The sequence below is a fragment of the Alligator mississippiensis genome, chromosome 1 (genome assembly GCF_030867095.1).
Source record: "Alligator mississippiensis isolate rAllMis1 chromosome 1, rAllMis1, whole genome shotgun sequence".
Taxonomy (NCBI): Eukaryota; Metazoa; Chordata; order Crocodylia; family Alligatoridae; genus Alligator; species Alligator mississippiensis.
Genome location: NC_081824.1, coordinates 114,446,345 through 114,467,900, shown reverse-complemented (window position 1 = coordinate 114,467,900; position 21,556 = coordinate 114,446,345). Strand labels below are relative to the sequence as shown.

The 21,556-nt window shown below is 51.3% G+C and overlaps 1 protein-coding gene across 1 annotated transcript in view; it reads right to left on the bottom strand.

Moving 5' to 3' along the window:
* Positions 1–609, bottom strand: part of ENPP1 (ectonucleotide pyrophosphatase/phosphodiesterase 1) — a 93,882-nt gene extending 93,273 nt beyond the window's left edge. The window contains exon 1 of the mRNA XM_006264739.4: positions 240–609. Within this exon, the coding sequence (XP_006264801.4) occupies positions 240–383 (144 nt within the window). The 5' untranslated portion in view covers positions 384–609. The remainder of the gene's footprint in view (positions 1–239) is intronic.
* Between the last annotated feature and the right edge of the window lie 20,947 nt (positions 610–21,556).

The following is a 21,556-nucleotide window of genomic DNA, read 5'->3' as shown; positions in this document are numbered from 1 at the left end:
CAGGAAGGAAGATTCCAGAAGTAGGGACAAGACAGGATAGCCAGGCAGACACAGACACGCAAAGCAGACAGCTGCACAGACAGACTGGCGAGACTCTCCGCTGCCTTCCCCGGGTGCAGGCCGGCCGGGGCCGGGGCCGGGCCGGGCAGCGCTGGTCCCGGCCGTGCCCGGCTCCCAACGCAGGCACCAGCCGCGGGCTTGGCCGGGCGCCGCGTCCGCGGCCGCCGCCGCCGCCTTACCAGCGACAGCACTTTGTAGGGGTTGGGGTCCCTGCGCCTGGCTTTGTCCGGCTCCTCGGCCACCTCCATGGCCGGCAGCATGGGCTGCGCTGCCCGCTCGCCCGCCGCCTTGCCGCCGCCGTCCCCGCGCATCGCCATCGCCATCGCCCGCCTGCTGCGCCGCCGCCTCTTAAGAGCGGGGGCACCGAGCCGGGTCGGGCCGGGCCCCCCCGCTCCCGCCTCCTGCCCCCGTGTTTATCTGCTGGTGCCGGCGGCGCGCCCTGCCTCCCGGCTTGGCCCCTGCCTAGGTGGAGCCTCCGCCGCAGCCCAGCCCCGGCCCCCGCCCGGGGTCCGGCAGGACGAGATGAGGCGGCCCCTTCCCGGGACCGCGCCGAGGGCGGCGAGCGCTTCAGCCGCAGGAGGGTCCCGGAGCGCAGCGCGCCTCGCCCGCGGCTTCCCGGCGCCCTGTGCGCGCCCACCGCCTCCTGCCCGCCTCAGCCTCGGCCCCCCCCCGAGCTTCCCCTTGGAGCAGTCTTGGCGGCGGCTCGAGTCCATCAAGGGGTTAGTGGGGGCTCAAGTCCCTACACTGGACTTGGTGGGGGCTCAGGTCCGTAGAGCAGTCTTCAAAGTCCATAGATCAGACTTCATGTAGGCCGCAGCGTACTCAACCGGGCAGTTTTGGTGTGGGACAAAGTCCACAGAGCCGTCTTGAAGTGGGATGAAGTCCAGATAGTGGACTTGGTATGTCCATAGAACAGTCTTGGTGTGGGCTGAAATCCATAGAAGGAACTCGGCTTAGGCTGTGGTCTATAGGGCAGCCTTGGTGTGGGCTGAAGTCTACAGAGTGGTCTTGGTGAGGGCTAAAGTCTATAGGGCAGTCTTGGTGTGGGCTGAAGTCCACATAGTGGAATTGGTGGGCACCTGAAGCCCATAGAGCAGCCTTGGTGTGGTCTGAAATCCATAGAGCTGCCCCTGCCCCTGCCACTGCCACGTTCCCCCCTCAGAACCTGCCAGCTCCAAGTCTTCACGCCTCGTCTGCCTACAGAAAAAGAACTTCCCAGGCAAAGAATTCGGAAAGGCCAGAATAGGGCAGACTGTTCTTAATGCAATTGGAAACCTCTGGTGAATCATGTTTGCACGCCTACCAATGGTAACATGGCATGGCACCCTATGGTACCCTTGAAAAGATCTCAAGGAACCCCATGGCACTCTGCTGGAGAATCACTGCTGTAGACCTTATAAACTAACTAACTAAGTAGGGACCTACTGAATTCATGACACAACAGCAGCTCCTTTAATCTTCCAGTTTCCTTTGTGCCCCACCGCCACCATCCCCCACATTGGGCCCTGCCTCTCCCTGATCAGCTGGGAGACAAAAAACACAGTTTTCAATATAGTACCATTTTGCTTCCCAGACAATCAGCAGCAAGCAGTGGGGCCACCAGGGGCCCCTCAGCCAATCAGTAGTGGGATTGAGGAGGTGCAAGGGGGAACGTGCAAGATTAGAGGAGCTGCTGCACAGCCCACTTCTGCCATGAATTTGGTAGATTCCTGTAAGGCACGCAAACAGACAGACAGATAGATGGATATGAGCTTTCGTGAGCTCAAGTTCACTGCCAGAAAATAATAGCTCAAAATAGTGCCTCAATGGGCACTACCAAGACACTGACTGTGCAGTAGCTCAATACTACTGCACAGTTGTGTTGTGTGGCAAAAACCATGATTCAACATGACTGCGCAGTAGTATTCAGCTATTAGTACAGGTTTCCCTCGACTTATGCTGTACATGTATTCCTGGAGAACAGCACATAAATTGAATTTGCATAAAGCAAACCCACTTTACAATGTAACAAATAGGGATAGGTTCCCATAGCAGTGAGGGAGGGAGGAAGGGAGGGAGTGAGGCTGGGACTAGGGAAAGGGTGGGGGGAGTGGTGCTGCTCCCAAGGCTGCAGGAGGCAGCGAAGCAGAGGGAACAGAGCAGCAATCACCCTAGCCCTGACTGCAGCAGCCCCAGGAGTGGCCAGCACCAGCTGCCTGCAGCCACTGGGCAGCACAGTGCTCCACCTGTCCCCACTCATCTCTGTTCCTGAACTGTGCCGTGCCCTGGTGCAGGCAGCTGGTGTCAGCTACACCCAGGGCCACTGCAGCCAGGGCTGGAGTGAGTGGGGTCACAGCCCTTTTTCCTCCCCCACAGACTTACCTGGTGGGTGGGGGGACACACACGCATCTATGCTGATTGCATAAGAGCAAATCACATATAATGAATTAGGGGTCTAAATAGGCTTATCGCATAAGAGTGAATTTGCATATAAAGAACCCACATAAATCAAGGAAAACTTGTAATTGGCAACCTTTTAATGCATTGTATTTTGACTTGTGCTGAATTAATATATATTCCCAGCCAACATGGCTTTCTCCCTTCCCATGCCCAGTTTATGCTAAGCTCAGTCTTGTTTATGTCTGAGTAAATAGGTATCTGGTCATTGACTTAATTGGGAGTTTCAGAGAACAGCTGTGACCTTATTCATGGCAGACATATAGTCACTGGAGCCCCATACCCTGCGAAGTGGATCAACAAATTGTTCAGTAATGAAGAATTCAGTGTTACAATTTTCATACCATTTTTTAATTAGGAAAAAACTAACTGTAATGGGAATGTTCCGCTACACTCCCTTAATCTCAAGATACCCAAAGTGTCACTGTTCCTGTTTTTAAAAGCTTTTACAAACAGTTCACATAATGTCTGAGTTGGCTTTAGTTGATCACAGCTATGCAGCAGCTTTAACACACAAGGGAAAAACAGTGGGCTTGTCTTCAAAACATTGGCGATGTGTAGGGGGTGTATGTGGGTGCACGTGCACCCCCTGCAAAAAGCACTGCCAACGCTGCTGGTGGTGCCTGCAGGCATTCGCTGCTCGCCACTCCCTCCCCTACAGGGCATCTGCAGATAGTCGCTGACCACCGATCAGCCCTCACCACCCCACCCCTCTCCCCCACTGCCTACACTGCTGTGGCCACCTGCAGGAGCTCCCCACTTGCCACCACGACACCTCCACCGCTGACAATGCCACCGCTGCCTGCGGGCAGTCACCATGCCCCACAGCCTCCAGGGGCACGTGGTGTTCATTCTTCAAAATAAAGATTTATTGTTTACAGAATTACCAGTCTTTTCAGGACTATATAATAAAATGAAATTTGCCACAGAATTAGATCCATCATCATCAATGAAGTATAGCATTAACAGCTTTAATGTAATGAAACATTACTTGAGTCATCTTGAGGAGCCCAGCACCAGTGAACTAGAAAATATATTTCTTCTGATTATATCAAGCAGTAGAAAAGTAATTGCAGAGGCCAGAATTAAGCTCTTGAGTCTTCAGTAAGATTTTTATTCTGTTTTTCCTAGCATTTCAAACAATTACGTCTGTGGCCAGCCCCCATGTATGAACTGACATCACTTATTCTCTATAGAAAAGAATATTTTGTTTCATAAGACAATCAAGCATCAAGGAGATGGTAATTGCTTAGGTTTTCATCCAGCAACAGGTTTGCTATGAAAAATGATACCTTGAGAACTTCTAGTATTTCAACTGTAATGAAGCAATGATGCAAATATATTTGTCTGATAAAAATAAAAGAAACATGAACATTGAAAAAGTAGGGGATTTTCAGTTATAATTATTTCAGTTGCTCTCATTTAGTAGTTATCAGCTTGATTACCATTTTTCTGAGGGTATATATGGAACCTAAATTGATGTGTGCATGTTTATCATCTCCAAATCCTGCTAAATACTAGTCCTAATCTCTGGGCCAGTGTACCTCTGTGTAACAGAAATAATGCATATATGTATTTGGTCAGACCTGACAAAGAATATCTCACATTCAAAAGCTTGCCTAACTTTATCCCAATTACATAGTTGGTCCCAAAAGATATCACCATAAAAAATCATTGCCTCTCATAATTTTTAAACTATCACAGCTACAATGTCACTCTTACACTACTGTATGTATATTTGGTAGCATTCCATTAAAAGAATTACTGTCACTTTAACTATTCTAGTAAAGACTTAAATACTGAGCTAAGAAGTATTTGTGTATCATGATAAGTAAGTTTGTTTGAAAGTTTTCTATCATAGCTTTGCTTTTTTGGAAAGCTGGGGTTTAACTGTATGAATCTGGGGAGAAAGCAAAGCCAATAACCTAGACTAGATGCATATATTTTTTAGTTTTTAGCCCCAAATTTTCCTTTTCCAAAAGCTTTTCATTTCTTGACTTAAAGTTAATATTTTTAACTCCAAGGGAAAGAAAGATTTTTTATCAGTTGTAGAAACATCCAAGCAAACATCCAAATTTGTGTTGTTCCATATAGGTCCTTTGCTTAGTTAACAGTCATAGTAACTGATATTTAACTGGTGGGTATTGGTGCAAGATGTCACAACCCAAAGTTGTGAGTTTTTGTTTGTGTGTGCTTCGGCAACGCTAAATTATGTTCCCGCTAAAATTACAGCTTCCTTGCACGGCGGAGTTCTCTGCTGCGGGAGAGAACTCCGGTGCAACGGGGAATTTCCCGCCAAATTTGCAGCTTCTTTGCAGTGTGCATTTCTTTTGCATCTCAGAGATGCACGGTGCAAAGGAGTTCCCGCCATTTGTATGGGAGTTCGTGCCACATTATTGGACAACTCTAATATATGCATACATGGCAGCTAGCTATTGGCTTGCTAGCCATACAAAAGGCTTGGGTAGTTTCCGCCCAAGCCGGAGAGAGAGGAAAACTGGAGAGAGACAGAACTCGCCAGGAGGAGGAGACTTCGCACTGTGTGAAGATCTCTAAGCGATGTGGACCCTTACGGACCCAACACGCCTCTCTTAAGCAGGCAACAGAGGTCTAAATAGCCTTTGGCCTCTCCCCGTTGCCGAGCGCAATCCTAGACATATCCCTTTCCTATATACCCAATTTTCGAACCCATGGAGTCTTGACAACTCCAGGGCCTGAGAACCGAACAGAGCCCACGGAGCTTCGACAACTCCGTGGGAAAGAATTGCCGAACCCGCGGAGCCTAAACAACTCCGGGGCCAAAGAACCGAATTTGTCGTAGTCCTCCAACGAGGATTTAAGCAGAGCTGCACCTGGAAACTGTCCAGCCTACACCATGACCATCTTGGGTATAAGTAAATAATCTTTCAATCAACCATTACGCCTCTGTGACTAATTCTAGCCCGCGCGTGCCTTGCCGCCACACGGTTTTCTCCGACCCCGCGTGCCCGGGCTGCTGGCCACAGCCCGCGTGCGCAAAGACAGGCCCGGCTCGCCCCCGGCCCGCACACAAGAGTGGAAATAAAATACAATCCCTGTCCCCCATAATTAAACTGATATCCAGTTGTGGGTAAATAAAGAGATCATATTCTGAAGTTGAAGTGATTTACCATCTTTCCTGGCAACTATCTTTTGGGTTTTTCAAAGAGATCGATAAACAAGATATACATTTAAGATGTTTCAGTCAAATGTATACACAGGAAATAAGTTTAGGTTACACTGAACTCATTTACATGTGCATTTACATCTCATTAAATTCATTGTGCAGTAAGTTACTACACATCTACAAGAGCAGGCATTAAAGCACATTAACACTGCATGTGGTCTGACTTGGGACACAGTAAGGCATCTGCATGTGCATTACTGTGCATTAACTCATCAGGTGTAAATTTGATCCCTGCATCATGCAGGGATCAAATTCATGCCCAAGTTGGCGTAAGTCATCACAGTTACTGAGCGATATGGATGTGCACATGCAGATGCATACCCATACTACACAGTAATTTTAGGTTACGGAGCACTAACTGTACACTCGCCCACCGAAAAGTACAGTATGTTTGATTCAGTAGAAATCCTCGAATATCAAAATATCTGTGTAAGAATCCAAATAAGAATATGGTAAAAGAACCAATTACACAAGCAGTTTTGGCAATGAAGAACATTCAAAGGTGAGGTGAACAGGCTTGTTTATTGAATTCTCTGAGGAGAATAGACCATCACATTTTTCTTCTTGTGTAAAAATAGCTTTTATCAATGTAAACCTTCAATTCAGAAAAAAAATTTAAAAACTAATTCCCTCATCAAACAAGATTGTGTAATATTGGAAACTACATTCTCACCCTATCTCGCCTGCTGCATTCCAGTCAAATCTGCTTTGCCAAAGTAGGTAATGTGCAATGAGCTCATTGTAATGAGCATTGATAACCAGTGCTGATATCAAACAGGTTCAAAAGGATGAGCTGGCTTTCACAGGAAGTTGAGGAGGTTTTTGATCAGTAAGGATTGCTTGTTCTCTTCTCTCAAGAAAGTAACTAGATCAGTGGTTCTCAACCCTTTTATGCTAAAGACACTCCTTGTTCCGGTTGAGGCACCCTTTGGAACATGCCAGCTCTTACTTTTCACTCATTTTTTACTAAAGAAAAATAATAGAGAAATTCATTGGTTGCAACAAATTCTGAAAGCCCACAAGAGCTCAGGATGTTTTTAACACTATGGATTCTATTAGAAATTTCTGGGTTTATGTTGTGAACTATATTTGCACACCTAACAGTGCTAACATTGCATGGCACATCACAGCATCCTTGAAAGGCTGTCAAGGTACCTGAAGTGCTACAGCACCCTAGTTGGGAATCACTGGACTAAGTATTCAGCTCTGTAATTGGGTAAAACTACTTTACAAAAAGTTATGTGGCCATTTTATTACAAATGAGTTTATACTGAAATTATTGAATATAGGAAAGGACAACTATGAGGGTGGCCTTGGTGCTCACTTTTATTTGTTCTTGCCTGTGAGGCATTAACTACAGCAGGAAGAGAGTCAGTAAGATAGCACTTGGTTAATATGAACATAAGGGCCATGTCCCCAAATACAGGGGGGTGTGCTTGCCATAGTACAAATAGCAGAAGCACATATTTGTTCTACTGATTTGTGCCCCAGGGGATGCACCTGCACATGCACTTCAGCATGCACCAAATTGTCCCAGGTCGGGTAGGAGACTGGGGTCAGCTCTGGGGGCATCCCTGGGCACCAGTGCTGCTGATCTGGCCACATGGAGCCTTGCCAGCAGCCAGAGCCTGGTTCTGGATAGCCACACTTGGTTTCTGGTGGCCCACGCTACTGATGCACGCACCATGCTGCTTTTTTTTGCACTGCAAATGGCACATGCTCACTCATCTGGAGATGCCCAAGAAATCTTACACAGGACTGAATCTCTGCTTGTGACACCCTCCTTTTTGCACCTAGACTGAAAGAAACATACAACTCGGGTACCTGTGCACAGCACTGCACAGTGCCATATGGACATAAAAGAGTTCACACAGTAGTTAAGTCACTTTACTTCCTTGTGCCTCAGGGGTTTTTTTATTAAGCCAGAACAATAAACTCCAGTGTAATTCATGCCCGAGTCAACTACTCCTGGGCATGTTGTCTTCACATGCACCCAGGACGTCAGCACTTTGAGCCTGGGCAGAGCAGCCCCAGGCTGACAGGGGGCCTCGGGGTCAGCCCCAGGCTCTGGGCTGCAGCACTGGGTAGTGGAGGAACTAAGTGGGGCACAAGAATGCTAAAGAGTGGGGCTAGGCAGCAGGCAGCCCCCACACTTCAGCACTTTTGTGCACCAGCCAGCCCCTGTCACCATCTACATGTGTTTCAATGCACACAAGTACTCAGCCATAATAAGATAGTACCTAAGAGTAGTAAGAGGCAGTAAGATAGTATGTAAAAGTTAATTAATTAACTCTGCCATAATATAGTACTGTCCTTGACAGTGCTATCTTACGGTGGAGTTAAATTACTGCATCCTAATACTGGCACGTGTGTAGATGGTAATGCTTTACTGTGGAGCTAATTAGTCTACTCAAAACAAACAAACAAACAAACAAACAAACAAAAAAACAAAAAACAAAAAACAAAAAAAAACAAAAAAAAACAAAGTGCGCATGTAGATGCACCCAGTTATCAAGTCCATTTGATTCTATAGATTAGTGATTCCCAAAGGGTGTACCACCACACACTAGCATGCCATGATAACGGCAGAAGTGTGCTGGGAAACGTGATCAGCTGGGCTGGACCAGCTCCATCCTGGTCTCGTCCCATGCAGCTGGATCAGGCCCCAGATGTCCCGCCCCCATGCAGCTGAATGGGGTCCATGGACCCCATCCATCTCTTGGACCAGTGCATGAAGTGTACCACCAATTTTAATCTGGAAAAAAAAACATGCCCCAGGTCAAAAGTTTTGGAAACACTGCTGCGGATGAAACACACTGTAGAACATATGAATAGTATTGATTTGTATATTGTATTGTCTCACAAACTACCTCCTGTATGGCTACCAAATTCAAATATACTGGCCACAAATATTTCTATGTAAAAGACAAAAAGGTTATATGGAGCTGAATTTACATACATACCATATTTACTTTAATCTAAGACGAGCCCCCCCCATCAGCATGGGGAGGGGAACCCTCATCTTAGATTTACTTACAGAGTGCGAGGCAGGCAAGACAGCAAGCAGCTGCTGTGGTTCTGACTTTGGACCTGAGCCCAAGGTGGTGTCAGAGTCAGATCCATAGCAGCTGCCAGTTCTTCCCGCTCCCTCTCCCCCTCCACCCCTCTGCAGCTTCTGCCTCCCTCTGCAGCTTCGGCCTCCCCCACAGCTTCCCACCACTTACTGTCATGCACAGCTAGCTCCAGCTGGGGCTGAATTCCCTCTTAGGCACTGAGCACATGGAAACTCCCCACCCTCCACCACTGCTACATGGCCCAGCAAGGGCTATGCTTCCACATGGTGTGCTCCAGGGAGAGAATAGAACCCAAGCAGCTTCTGACAGTAAAGGAGCTGGTGGGGAGAGACAGAGACAGGAGGGGGTGGGGGCAGGAGAAGTGATGGAGGAGAGCAGAGACTAGGGAAAGTTGGGGGAAGAGGCAGAGACTCTGGGGAGAATAGGGACAAGGCAAAGACTATTGACACTTTCTACATTGAAAATTGTACCTTCATTACCTGGTGATGATTGCTATAACAAAGAAATAGATATAGCTCAGATATTCAGCCTATTGGCCATGTACAGGAGATTCATCTCAGAATTTAACCATAGCAAACTATGGTTAAATGAAGCTGAACAACTGGCAGAAAAGAACCAGAAAGAGGTCACTGAGCAGTAGAAAAAAAATTTCAGAAAGAAGGGAAAAATCTATAGGCATTATTAGTAGGCCTGAGCAAAGCAGCTAGTATTCACTTCGTTTGCAGATTTGGCTGATAGTGATTCGATTCGGTGACTCGAATCACTATCCTGAATCGATTCGGCTGAATCTGATACAGAGATTAAACTGATGCCGAATCAGCTAAATCTCCAAATCACACAGGCCCCATCTCCCGCCCACTCTCTCAGCCCCACCTGCCTCAGCTCCCAGCTCTTTGGAAAAAAAAGGCCCTACTAACCGGGTGCTGCCAGGTGGGGGGGCAATCCCCACTGCCCCACCACTGCCCCATGCTGCATGGAGGGGCTCTGTCATGAGCCCCCAGGCCCCCATCTGCTTTTCCAGCCCCCTCCATGGCTGCCCCACCCACCCCAGCTCCTGACCCTTTAAAAAAAGTTCCTAGTACTCACTGGGTGCTGCTTGGCAGAGGGGTGAGACCCGTGGCTCTCCACTTCCCCAGACCATGTGGGGGGCTCTGCCACGAGCCCCCAGAAGCCCCAAAGCCACTGCAGCAGCCAGGTAGATGAGGCTTTTTTGTTTTGTTTTTTAAAAGGCTAGGAGCTGGGGTGGGCAGGGTAGCCATGGGGGGGCTGGGAGAGTGGGCAGGGGTTGGGGGGCTCGTGGCAGAGCCCTCCATGTGGCATGGGGCAGTGGGGGGTAGTGGGGATCGCCCCTCCACCAGCAGCACCTGGTGAGTACTAGGGGCTTTTTTTTAAAGGGCCAGGAGCTGGGGTGGGCAGAGCAGCCATGGTGGGGGGGGCTGGGCGGCACTCAGGGGGGCTGGGGAATCAGGAAGGGGATGGGTCCTGGAGGGGTCCCCTCCCCCCCTTCTCCAGCTTCCCCTCCCCCGCCCACTACTTACCAGCATGGAGTCAGGGTCTAGCTCCCTGCTGCAGCCAGCAGAGACTGCCTGAATTGCTCTCCAAATCTTGTCTGAATCGATTCTTTTTCGAATTGATTCAGACATTTTAATTAGCCTCCTGATTCGATTCGGATTCCAAGATTTGGCCACCAAATCGGGTTGAATCTCTTCCAAATCGAATCAGCACCCAAAGCTTTGCACAGCCTTAATTATTAGTACTGTGTCCACTTTGTATTTAACTGTGCTAGTTAAATTCATGTTCCTCTATGTTTAAAAAGCCAAGAATCACCAAAAAGCTAGGGAAAATGTTGTTGGGCAAAGCTCCAAGCCAGAGCTACTGTTATGAAGTCCAAGCAGCCCATTAGATCATTTTAGATTTTTAAATTATCATGAGTTCTTATAAGAAGTGTGAGATATCAAGATCAGGTAGTACCTTTTAGTCTTTCATAGAATATGAAGCTGGCACTTGACTCAGCCTTTCCACTGGTCTGGGCAATTAAAAACATTAAAGGCACTGTACCAATTAATATAATTTGATTATTTGTATTAATAAACAGCAAACTATTGCAGCCAGAATCAGTCACATTTACCCCTATTTCAGTCATACAGAGCATTTGCTTTTCAATTTTTACTTACTTTCCTTGCTGTGAAAAGGCACTTGTACACAAGACAGGGGTTTAATCCTCACTAAATCAAACAGGTTTATTAAAATGGACATAGTGTGTGTTTAATGGTATATCACTGTGTACAAGTGACAGCATTTAAATCAAATAAAGCTCAGTGCACAATTCACAGTAATTACAGCAAGGGGTGCTGCATAACAATCCACGCCGCTGATCTCTTTGGTACTCAGTTACAGCAAGGGGCACCGATAAACCACTAATCCACTCCTAAAATGCAGCCCCCCAAAGCAGCAGCTGCAGGGAACCCCACACAAAGCTGCCGTCACCTGTTCCATCATTCCCCACCCCCCGCCCCCAGAGCCTTGGATGGTGGCAGCGGAAACCCCAGGCTAGCGGGTGTGCTCCAGGGAAGGGGTCGGCTGGACGTGAGGCACCCCAAGGGAGGCACTCGGAGCCTGGAAGGTGGTCGGGTGCAGGGAGGTGAGCGGCTCAACACAGGAGCGCCCCCTACTGGCCTGCTACATGTGGTGGTAGCGGTGGGATCCGAATACCCTGCTGTATTTGAGGCATAATTTGGGAAAAGGAATAGAGTCACTGAAATCCCTTGAGCAAACAATTTCTAATTTGGCATCGGGTCGACTGGATAGAGTAGAGAGTCAGGATGGCGGACGAGTATGTCCGGATAACTGTTCCCGAACTGAAAGAACTGGCAAAAGAGAGAGGCCTTCACGTGACGGGAAGGCTAAAGAAGGATGAGCTGATTAAACTCTTGTGTACCGGCGAGTCAGGAACAGCATCAGCTTCACGCTTGTCAAGTCCTGAGCTCAACCCAGGAACACCTACCCGCTCGCCAAGCCCAGAGGCTGCCGGGAGATCACCCTCCGAGAGGGAGCGGCAGAGACTCCATGAGATAGAGCTGAAAAGGATGGAGCTGGAACAGAGGAGGATGGAGTGCGAAGAAAAGAAGAAACAACGACAGCTGGAGAAGGAGCAGCTGGCAGTGAAAAGGATGGAGCTGGAGGCCCAGCATGAGAGGGAACGGGAACAGCTGGAAGAGAGGAGGATGGAGAGGGAAGCCCGGCTGGAGGCATAAAAGATGGAGCACGAGCAGAAAAAGCTGGAGGCTCAGCTCCGTCTGCAGACCAACGGGGGAAACGCGAACCCTCCGCAAGCGTCCAGGGAACAGCTCAAACTGGACGCCTCCGCCTTCACTCGCTACCAAGAGGGAGACAATCCTGCGGTGTTCCTAAGCAACTTCAAAAGACAAGCCCAGCGGTGTAAGGTGCCAGAGGAAAAGATCATGATGTACCTGTCTGCGCTGGTAGAGGGTGGCATGGTGGTGGTCCTGAACAGCCTGCCCTCAGACGCAGCTGATGGCCATAATGCCTTCAAAGCTGCAGTGTCTAAAAGGTTCCAGTTAGGACCAGATTATTTTCGGAAAAAATTCCGGAATACACACCCACAACCCGGAAAGTCATTGACTGATTATGTGGCCCTGTTGGACGACACATACATTAAATGGTTAACCGAAACCAAGGTTGACACTTTAGATAAGTCACGCTATCTCATGGTGCTGGAACAATTCTATTTTTGGTGTCCGAGAGAGGTGAAGACCTTGGTCAGGGACAGGGACCCCAAAAATGCTTACGAGGCCGCAGAAATTGAAGACCGACTGTTGCTAAACCGTAAGAAGCCTCCCTACTCTGGGAAGGAACAAAAAGGGTTCCAAAGAGGGGGGAAGGGAGGTCCAAGTCAAAAGGGGGAAAGAGGGCCACCTCCTGCAGAGCGCCAGGCAGTCCCTGATTCGGACAAACCACCCAATTTGGAAAAGAGGGGGTGTTATAACTGCGGGGAGCAGGGCCACATCAAGCCCAACTGCCCAAAGCTAAGCAATAGACCCAGGCCCGTCAGGCGAGCAACAGCCGTGAGCAGTGAGGGGGAAGGCCGGAGCCACTCTGTGGGGAGTGTCTGTTGCTACAGGATCACAAACTCAGAGGAGGTGATGGCCCCCCCACTGGACCATGATCACGGTGAAGGAGAGGACCCTTGTGGGGGAACTGGAAACGGGGTCCAGTGTGACACTAATTAATTCCAACCTTGTCTCGCCTGCAGACATAATCCCGGGGAAGACCCTCACTATTCAAGGAGTGGGGCCCCCACCTCTGATGGTACCAGTAGCCCGTGCACCCGTCGTGTGGAACGACTGTGCAACGTACCTGGAAATGGGGTACTGGAAGGGGCTCCGGTCCCCATCCTGGTGGGACGGGATCTTATGGGGCAGGAATCCCAGCTCCAGAGGTGGGAACAGACCCAAGAGCCAAAGCCCTGCACTGTTCACGCGGTGGCTTGCCTGCAGAGCAGGAAGGCTAAAGAAGGGGGGTTAGGAAATCCCCAGGAGACAGCCACACCATTGGCCACAGGGGAAGGGACCCCTGCAGATGGCGATTGCACCCTGGTCCCGGAAGGAACTAGCGACCCCGAGGGTGGGTTAAGTGACAGTTCCAGGAAGGTGTGTATTCTGTCAGTGGCAGAGGGAGGTGAGACTATCAGGGAGGAGACCCAGGAAGTCCCGGAGGGTGAGTGTGCACTCCCTGCTGATTGCCTAGCTGGGCAGGAGGAGTTCAAGCGGGAGGTTCAGGAGGACCCCAGCTTGGAGGGACTCCGGCAGATGGCTCAGAAGCAGGAGACAGAGTTCACTCCGGACAAGAGGGAGCAGGTGGTCTGGGATAAGGGGCTTCTCTATCGGTTGTGGGTGCCGAAGAACCATGCCGAGACCTGGGAGCCCCAGTGCCAGCTCATTGTACCCCGGAAATACAGGCAGCAATTGCTCTCCATGGCTCACAATTTACCGTGTGCTGGTCACATGGGCAAGGAATGGACATGCCAGCGGTTGCAGGTGAACTTTTTTTGGCCCAGAATTGGCCAGAATGTGATGGACTACTGCAAATCCTGTGAGACATGCCAGCGGACGGGCAAAAGTGGGGACAGGAGAAGGGCTCCCCTGCAGCCCCTCCCTATCATCGACCAACCCTTCCACAGGGTGGCAGTGGACATTGTGGGACCACTGAAGCATAGGACTCGTAGAGGAAAGAAATACATACTGACTCTAGTGGATTATGCAACGCGGTACCCAGAGGCAGTTGCCTTGACCTCCATCGAGGCACCCGTGGTTGCTGACGCCCTCATCAAGGTCTTCTGTCAGCTGGGTTTTCCCTCCGAGATCCTGACAGACCGAGGTGGGAACTTCATGGCGGAAGTGATGAAGTGCCTGTGGGACTGCTGTGGGGTGGAACACCTTAAGACCACAGCCTACCACCCTCAGACAAATGGGCTGGTGGAAAGGTTCAATGGGACCTTGAAAGGGATGCTAAAGGCCTATGTGGACTCCAACCCCAATGACTGGGATGAGAAACTGCCGCATCTGCTCTTTGCCTACTGGGAGGCGCCCCAGGAGTCCACTGGGTTCTCACCCTTCGAGCTGATGTTCAGGAGACAAGCTCAAGGTCCTCTCGATTTGGTGAGAGAGGAGTGGGAAGGGAAGATCCCTTCCACAAAGACCTCAGTGGTGGAGTATGTGCTCGACTTTCGTCAGAAACTGACTGACATGATGAAGGTGGCACGGGACTCCCTGGGACAGGCCCAGGAGAAGCAAAGGTCCTGATATGATGAGAAGGCCCGCTTATGTACCTTTGAGCGGGGTGATAATGTGATGGTTTTCCTGCCACTAAAAATGGACAAGCTGCAAGCTGCTTGGGAAGGTCCTCATGCTATCCTGGACAGACTAGATGATGTGACCTATGTAGTGGCTATTAAGGGTAGGAAACCTAAGACAGTTCATGTGAACATGCTTAAACCCTACTTTGACAGAAAGGAGATGGTATTCTGGGTTCCCTCCGTTGAGGGAACTCCGGAGGACCCCGAGGAGCCAGTCATGTATGGGGACTGGGATGGCGAGGCAGGGATCGAGGAACTCCGCCTGCCGGACCATCTGCCCTCCCAGGACAAGGACCAGCTGCTCGCAGCACTCAAGGACTTTGAGACTGTGTTCTCTAATAAACCAGGTAGAACGGACCTGGCGGTACACTCTATAGAGACGGGCAGCCATCGCCCTATATACTCCCGACATTACCCAGTCAATGAGAAGGTGAGGCAAGAAATAAAACGGGAGATTGCAGAGATGGAGGAGTTGGGGGTAATCCAGCCTTCAATGAGTCCCTGGGCCAGTCCGGTGGTACTCGTCCAGAAGCAGGATGGGACCATCCTGTTCTGTGTGGACTACAGGAAGCTGAATGCCATTACCACCCCTAATGCGTACCCTATGCCCAGGATGGACACATTGCTGGATTGCCTGGGCCCAGCCAAGGTCATCTCTACTCTCGATCTGTCCAAAGGATTTTGGCAGATGTAGCTGGACCCGGATGCCATAGCCAAGTCTGCCTGTACCACACCTATAGGGCTATACGAGTTCACAGTTTTACCTTTCGGTTTGCTCAACTCACCCGCCTCTTTCCAGAGACTGATTAATAATCTGCTGCAAGGATGCGAGCAGTTTGCCATGGCTTACATTGATGACATCGCCATCTTCAGTCAGGATTTCAAGTCACACCTGACTCACCTGATCACCGTGTTAGGTAAGATCAAGCAAGCTGGTCTTACCGTGAAAGCCAAAAAGTGCCAGTGGGCACTATCAGAGGTAGCATACTTGGTTCATCGTGTGGGTGGAGGTCATATTGCTCCCTTGTGGGACAAGATGGAGGCCATCAGGGGCTGGCCGCCTCCACAGACCAAGAAGCAGGTCAGAGCCTTCCTTGGCCTGGCGGCTTACTACCGAAGATTTGTCCCTGGGTTTGGAGCAACCGCAGCCCTGCTGCACAAGCTAACCAAGAAGGGCAGCCTGGACCCGGTGGTCTGGAAGCAGGGGTGCCAGGAAGCATTTGACACCCTCAAGGCTGCCCTGGTCAAACAACCAATCCTGAAGGCACCGCTCCATGATAAACCCTTCTACGTGGTAACAGATGCTTCCGATGTAGGACTGGGAGCTGTGCTCTTACAGGAGCACCAGGAGACACGGAACCCCATGGCGTACCTCAGCTGGAAGCTAATCCCTCAGGAGTGGAGTCTGTCCTCCATCGAGAAGGAGTGCTTGACCATCGTCTAGGCCCTGAACAAGCTGAAGCCCTATTTGTGGGGACAACAGTTCACCGTCCTGTCGGACCATGCCCCATTGCAGTGGTTGCAGACCATGCAGAACATGAATGCCAAGCTGCAGCGATGGGCCTGGCAGCTGCAGGAATTTAATTTTACTGTCGAGCACATCAAGGGGAGCCAGAATGTGATAGCGGATGTCTTGTCAAGAAAGGTCTCTGGGTAGTGGGTCCTCGGGACTCGGGACTAGTGAGGAGATCACTAGTGTAAGACTGCCATCAGGTTTTATGGTTTCTATCTGTTATTGTCATAACTTGTTTCGTGTTCCAGGTTTTTTCCTTTTTCTTCTTCTGGCATCCCGTGGGATCTCCCTGACCCGACACGCCCGGACCCATGGCCCTGAGAGGCCCCGTGTCCGAGCTTATAAAGGAGGGGGGGGAAGTGTGGCAGAAATGCCACCGTCGGTGCCCCTCTCCAGAGATCTGTCTCCACCAGCCTGAGAGGCTGGTGTTGAATCCCTCAGGGCGGGGATCTCTCACCTTGTCTACATGACAAAAGCCTGGGGCCTGAATGCTCTGGTCACCTGGGCAGTGGGGGGAAAAGCCCGGCCCTGCGCAGGGGCCCAGGTAGCCAGGGATGCTTGGCAGATTGGTTGGCTTGTGGCCAGTATTGGCAGCTTCGATTGGACCGGGCTGCTGAGTTCAGAGAGGAGATAAAAAGGCGCGGTCCAGGAAGAAGGGCAGCCATTAGCCATGCGGTCATCCAGGTGAATCTGAAACTGGCTCTCTCCTCATCACCGCATGCTCCAAGAGTGACCTGCCTTCAGAGGAAACTCCAACCACCTCTGGATGATGCATGTGAGTAAGCTACCTGAGATCCGATTAGATATTTAGCTTCAGTAACTCAGATGCGTGTTAAAACGGCTACCTCAGCCATTCTAGTTTGCTCTATGGGATTCCTTTGATATTCCTCTAATATTTCTATGATATTGCTCTACCTTTTACCCTGTTTCCGCCCTACCCCCTGTAATCAATAAAGTTCTCCTTTGTAACCGGTGTGGGAGACTTATTGAGGGGTGGGTCTAAATTATGTCTAGGAGGGCCCTTAGGTCTGCGGACTAAGGGAGACTTTCCTAATAAGCCCCTGACTTGGGGAAGTGCCCCAAGTGCTTGTATTGGGTCTAGGACCCATTGGATGATCAGGCCTGTGTTCTCAAAGGTGTGCAGAGCCAGAATTGAGTCCAGAGCCTTGGATGGTGGCAGCGGAAACCCCAGGCTAGCGGGTGTGCTCCAGGGAAGGGGTCGGCCGGACATGAGGCGCCCCAAGGGAGGCACTCGGAGCCTGGAAGGTGGTCGGGTGCAGGGAGGTGGGCGGCTCAATGCAGGAGCGCCCCCTACTGGCCCGCCACACCCCCCACATGGCCCTGGCATGGGTGCCCCCTGTGCCTTGCAGCTTATGGCTCCCCAAGGGGCATGGTTACTGGCAGTGGCACCATCATCCCATAATCCTCCCCTGGTTCCATCAAGGAATTAAGAACTGCCTGGGTGTCTAAAGGCATTCCCCACCCCTGGAGCCAACCTGCAGTTTCTTACCAGACTTGTGGGTTCTGCCAGTTTCTCCTGCCCCCCTGTGGGTCTCCCAGGCAGCTGCTAATTTCCCATGGTCTGCCTTCAGCAGACTCCTTTGGCCAGCTGCCTCACCCCCTGGGCAGCGCTGGAGTGGGGAAGCCAGGGGTGTCAGCCAGGGTTGGGTATCATGTACCCACTATTCGTAAAGCAGCAGCCCTGTAGTTTCGTGGTGAGCTTCTCAGAATCCCGCTAGTTGCTTTTGTGTAAAAGTGGCCAGAGATTCAATGGGGCTCTGGAGAAGGGCATTTAAGCCACAGCTGGTCAAAAGTTTCTTGGGGTGACATGTCCAAAGAAAGTTCTGCCCCCGGACCAACCCTGTAGTTGCTTGCAAAAGGTTGGCACAGCAGACAGACAGGCTCCTGAGTTATTGCAAGTTTTGTAGCCAGACAATGCGGTTCACCTGGGTCACTGTGGGTCATAGCTGGGTCAAGGTGTGGGGGGTGGCTCTGCCTGAACGTGCAGACACTCAGCTCTGCAGGTGCTGACCATAGGACTGAAAGGACGCACCCCAAACCTCAAGGGTGGCCAGTCATGACTCACTAGCCCTCCCCCCCTGACCTGTACCCTGCCCCACAGCCACAGACTCTGTCCCTGGCCAGTGTAGTGGGAGGAGTGACTGGAGCAACAATCACTGCCCTCCAGGCCTGGGGCAGGAGCCATGGCCTCCCTTGCCTTCAGGTCCATGCTAGAGTCAGCGCCAGGAGTGCAGATTCACTGCCCACTGGGCACATGTGGTGCAGACTGAGGTCCAGCGGTAGGCCCTTGCCCCATCGCAGCTCATTCTGGCTATAGCAGCACCTGGCCAACACACAGGATTATGGCTAGGCCAGGCTGGGACCTGGCTGTGCTGGGGCTATCCCACCACCAGCAGGTCCCAGCCATGCACCATGCCTGGCTCCACTTTCTTCCGCCAGTAGCTCTGACCTCTCCCTGGGCTCTGGTGCGGTCATGCTCCCTGGTACCCATTAGCCACGAGCCACCACCTCACGTATGCCTGGGCCAGCCCAAGTGCCAGTTTCATCCACACTGAGCTAGAGGTCCCTGGGCCTGGGCCCAGCTGGCCCATGCATTAATCTGTCTATGCAAAAAATCACACCAAATCCGAAACTCTACAGAACAAGACCTTTATTTTAATTATAATAAATAAATAAACCAAAAATAAATAAATAAAACAAAGAAAGAACAGGCAAAAAAAACCTCCACAAATGGAGACTCCTTGGCAAGCTCAGCAAAGTTCTCTTGTCCTGCAGGGGAAGAAAGAAGACAGGGGTTTTGCCCCATATTCCCAAACCCACCTTTTTCATCTCCCCCTACAGGCTACAAAATCTCCTGTGGGAGAGATCTCCAAGCATTAGCTGGCAATACCTATTCTATTAATTCATCTTGCAGATGCATATCCCAGGGGATGGGACTGGTATGCTGCATCTGCTGTCTCTGGCATGTCCAGAGGGCAATTGTAAGAGAAACAGAAGGTATGCCAAAATATTAACATGGTAACATGTGCCAAGGCACCTCCCCCAATAGCAAACTTACCATCTGCTGCACTTATGCCTCTTGTAGCAGCAGATGATGGGGTGGGTGCTGGGATGGGTGTGTTTGAGTCAGGGCCATCCCTGGAAGGGGGCAAATCAGGGCAACCGCTCCAGGCCCCATGCTTTTGCAGGGGGGCCCCACAGAGCAGGGCACAACAGTGGCAGCTCCATGTCCAGCCACTCACTACCCCCCTCCACCACTGATGCTGCTGCTGCCATTGGCAGTGGCAGCTTCTTCAGGTCCAGGGCCCAGATCAGAGTGGGGGTTGGGCCCCATGCCCTGCTCAGGTCAGCTCTGGTTTGAGGGATGTGGGGGGTGGGGGGAGGAAGCAATTCCACAGTGCTTGTGGCAAGTACTGGGGATGATAACAGCAACACCATTATCAGCTGGGAGGGAGGAGGCAGGGCTTGTCAGGGGTGTGTATCTTCTCCATGTCTTATCCAACCGGATCTGTTACAACCAAACCTGCTGCTAGCTCACTGGGGGTGGAATTTTTGCAGGGGCAGATTAAGATTCATAGGGGCCCTGGTCCTGGGCCTTTCCCCATGGGGTGGGCCTCCCACAACCCGCCCCCTGTCCCGCAGCCACAGGCTCCATCCACAGCCAGCACAGTGGGAACAGTGGCTGGAGTGGGACACACTGCCCCCCCAGGCTTGAGGCAGGAGTCACAGCTACCCCAACTGTAGGTCCACACTGGACCCAGCACCAGAGTTGTGGAGCCACTGCCAGCCAGGTGTGTGCAGCGCTGACCAAGTTCTGGAAGCAGCCCCTCGCCCTGCTTTGGCTCAGTCCGGATGCAGCAGTGCCTCACCAACGTGCAGCAACACCCCTCAGACCGAGGCAGGGCGCTGCGGTTGCCCCCAAGAAGACAGGGAGTAGCAGCGCGGTGAGCCGGGGTCAAAGAGGGTACCCGTGCGGTTGGCCGGAAGGGCCAAGGCCCTCTAGGGAGTCCCTGAGCGGGACCGCACCATCAGGGGAGGCCCAGTGAGAGGCTGGGTACTAGAGAAAGCCCAGAGTGGGCTAGATCATAGAGGAAGCCCGGGAAGCGGGCGTGCAGACCTAACAATGTCCATTACATCTGCGAGACTTGGGGCATGGTATCAGGGGAGGTTGGAGCCACGCATAGCCCATAAGGCTAGGGTGTCCAGAGAACATCCACCATATCGGGAGACCCCAGGGGGTCCGGAAGAACCACGGGGACAGAGGTCCCGAGTAGCCGTGCCCAGGGAGTCATAGGCAGCCTCCCAATCATATTCCAGCAAGACGTAGCGGGCGAGAATTAGAGGGTGCCTTGGGCCGGCCTGACACGGAGCGAGAGACCTCGAGGAGATCACGGCCCTCCGAGAGGACCCCGCCGTGACAGTATTGAGTCAGTCAGTCAGTCAATCCCTCACCAGCTATGTAAGAAACTGTGTGCAGGGACCAGTGACCATTTTGGTGACTGGTGGGTAGCCCTGTGTTGTGCCATGGCATGAAAGGGACCCTATAGGCAACCCTTGTTGGGCTATCAGTACATGGCTCATTGATTAGCTACACCCAGGGCCGGCCTCTCCTATCCTGTGAAACCTGCGTCTGCAAGGGGCCTCACAGCCAAGGGGCCCCCCGAAGCTGTGAACACTCTGGCACCACCTCCCCACCCCCAACGATGCCACTGACAGCTTCTGCAGCCACTTGCCATGCCCCCCACCCCCACTGCCAACAACTTCGTATCAGGGGGCTCCAAAACTATAACTTACAGGGGGCCCCACAAACCTGTGGGCTGGCCCTGGCTACAACTTCCAGATACTTTTGGCACCAAAAATTGCAAAAAAAAAAGCATCTTGAGAAAGTATGCCCAAAAGAAACAAAGTTGCCAGCATGGTGCCAGCATGTATGTTGTCCAAACTTTGTGCACCAAAAAGAGGGTTGAAGGAGGGTAAACTTTACTTGACCCAGGCACCTGAAGACCTATAAATTGAGGGGACAGCTTCCTGGGCATGAGTACCCCTTATTGATCTGAGATTTCTGATGCTGAGGAGAGAAGGCAGCAGACCAGCACATGTAGGGCACATAAGACTAGGTCTACCTTGTCCTATGCAGAAACTAAGAGCCTGGTGCGGGTGCTGGGAGATCCTGAGGTGTTAACCCAGTTCATCAACAGCTCAGATGAGAACTGCGATGTGTCCAGGAGACTTGCCAAGCATGGGTGCAACAAGATAGCAACCTAGTGCAGGGTGAAGGCCAAAATTCTGAGGGCTACTTTCTGACATGAAATTGCAAGAGCTCAGTGGCAGGGCACCCGCGTGTGTAAAGTGTCGCATTATCAATACCTACA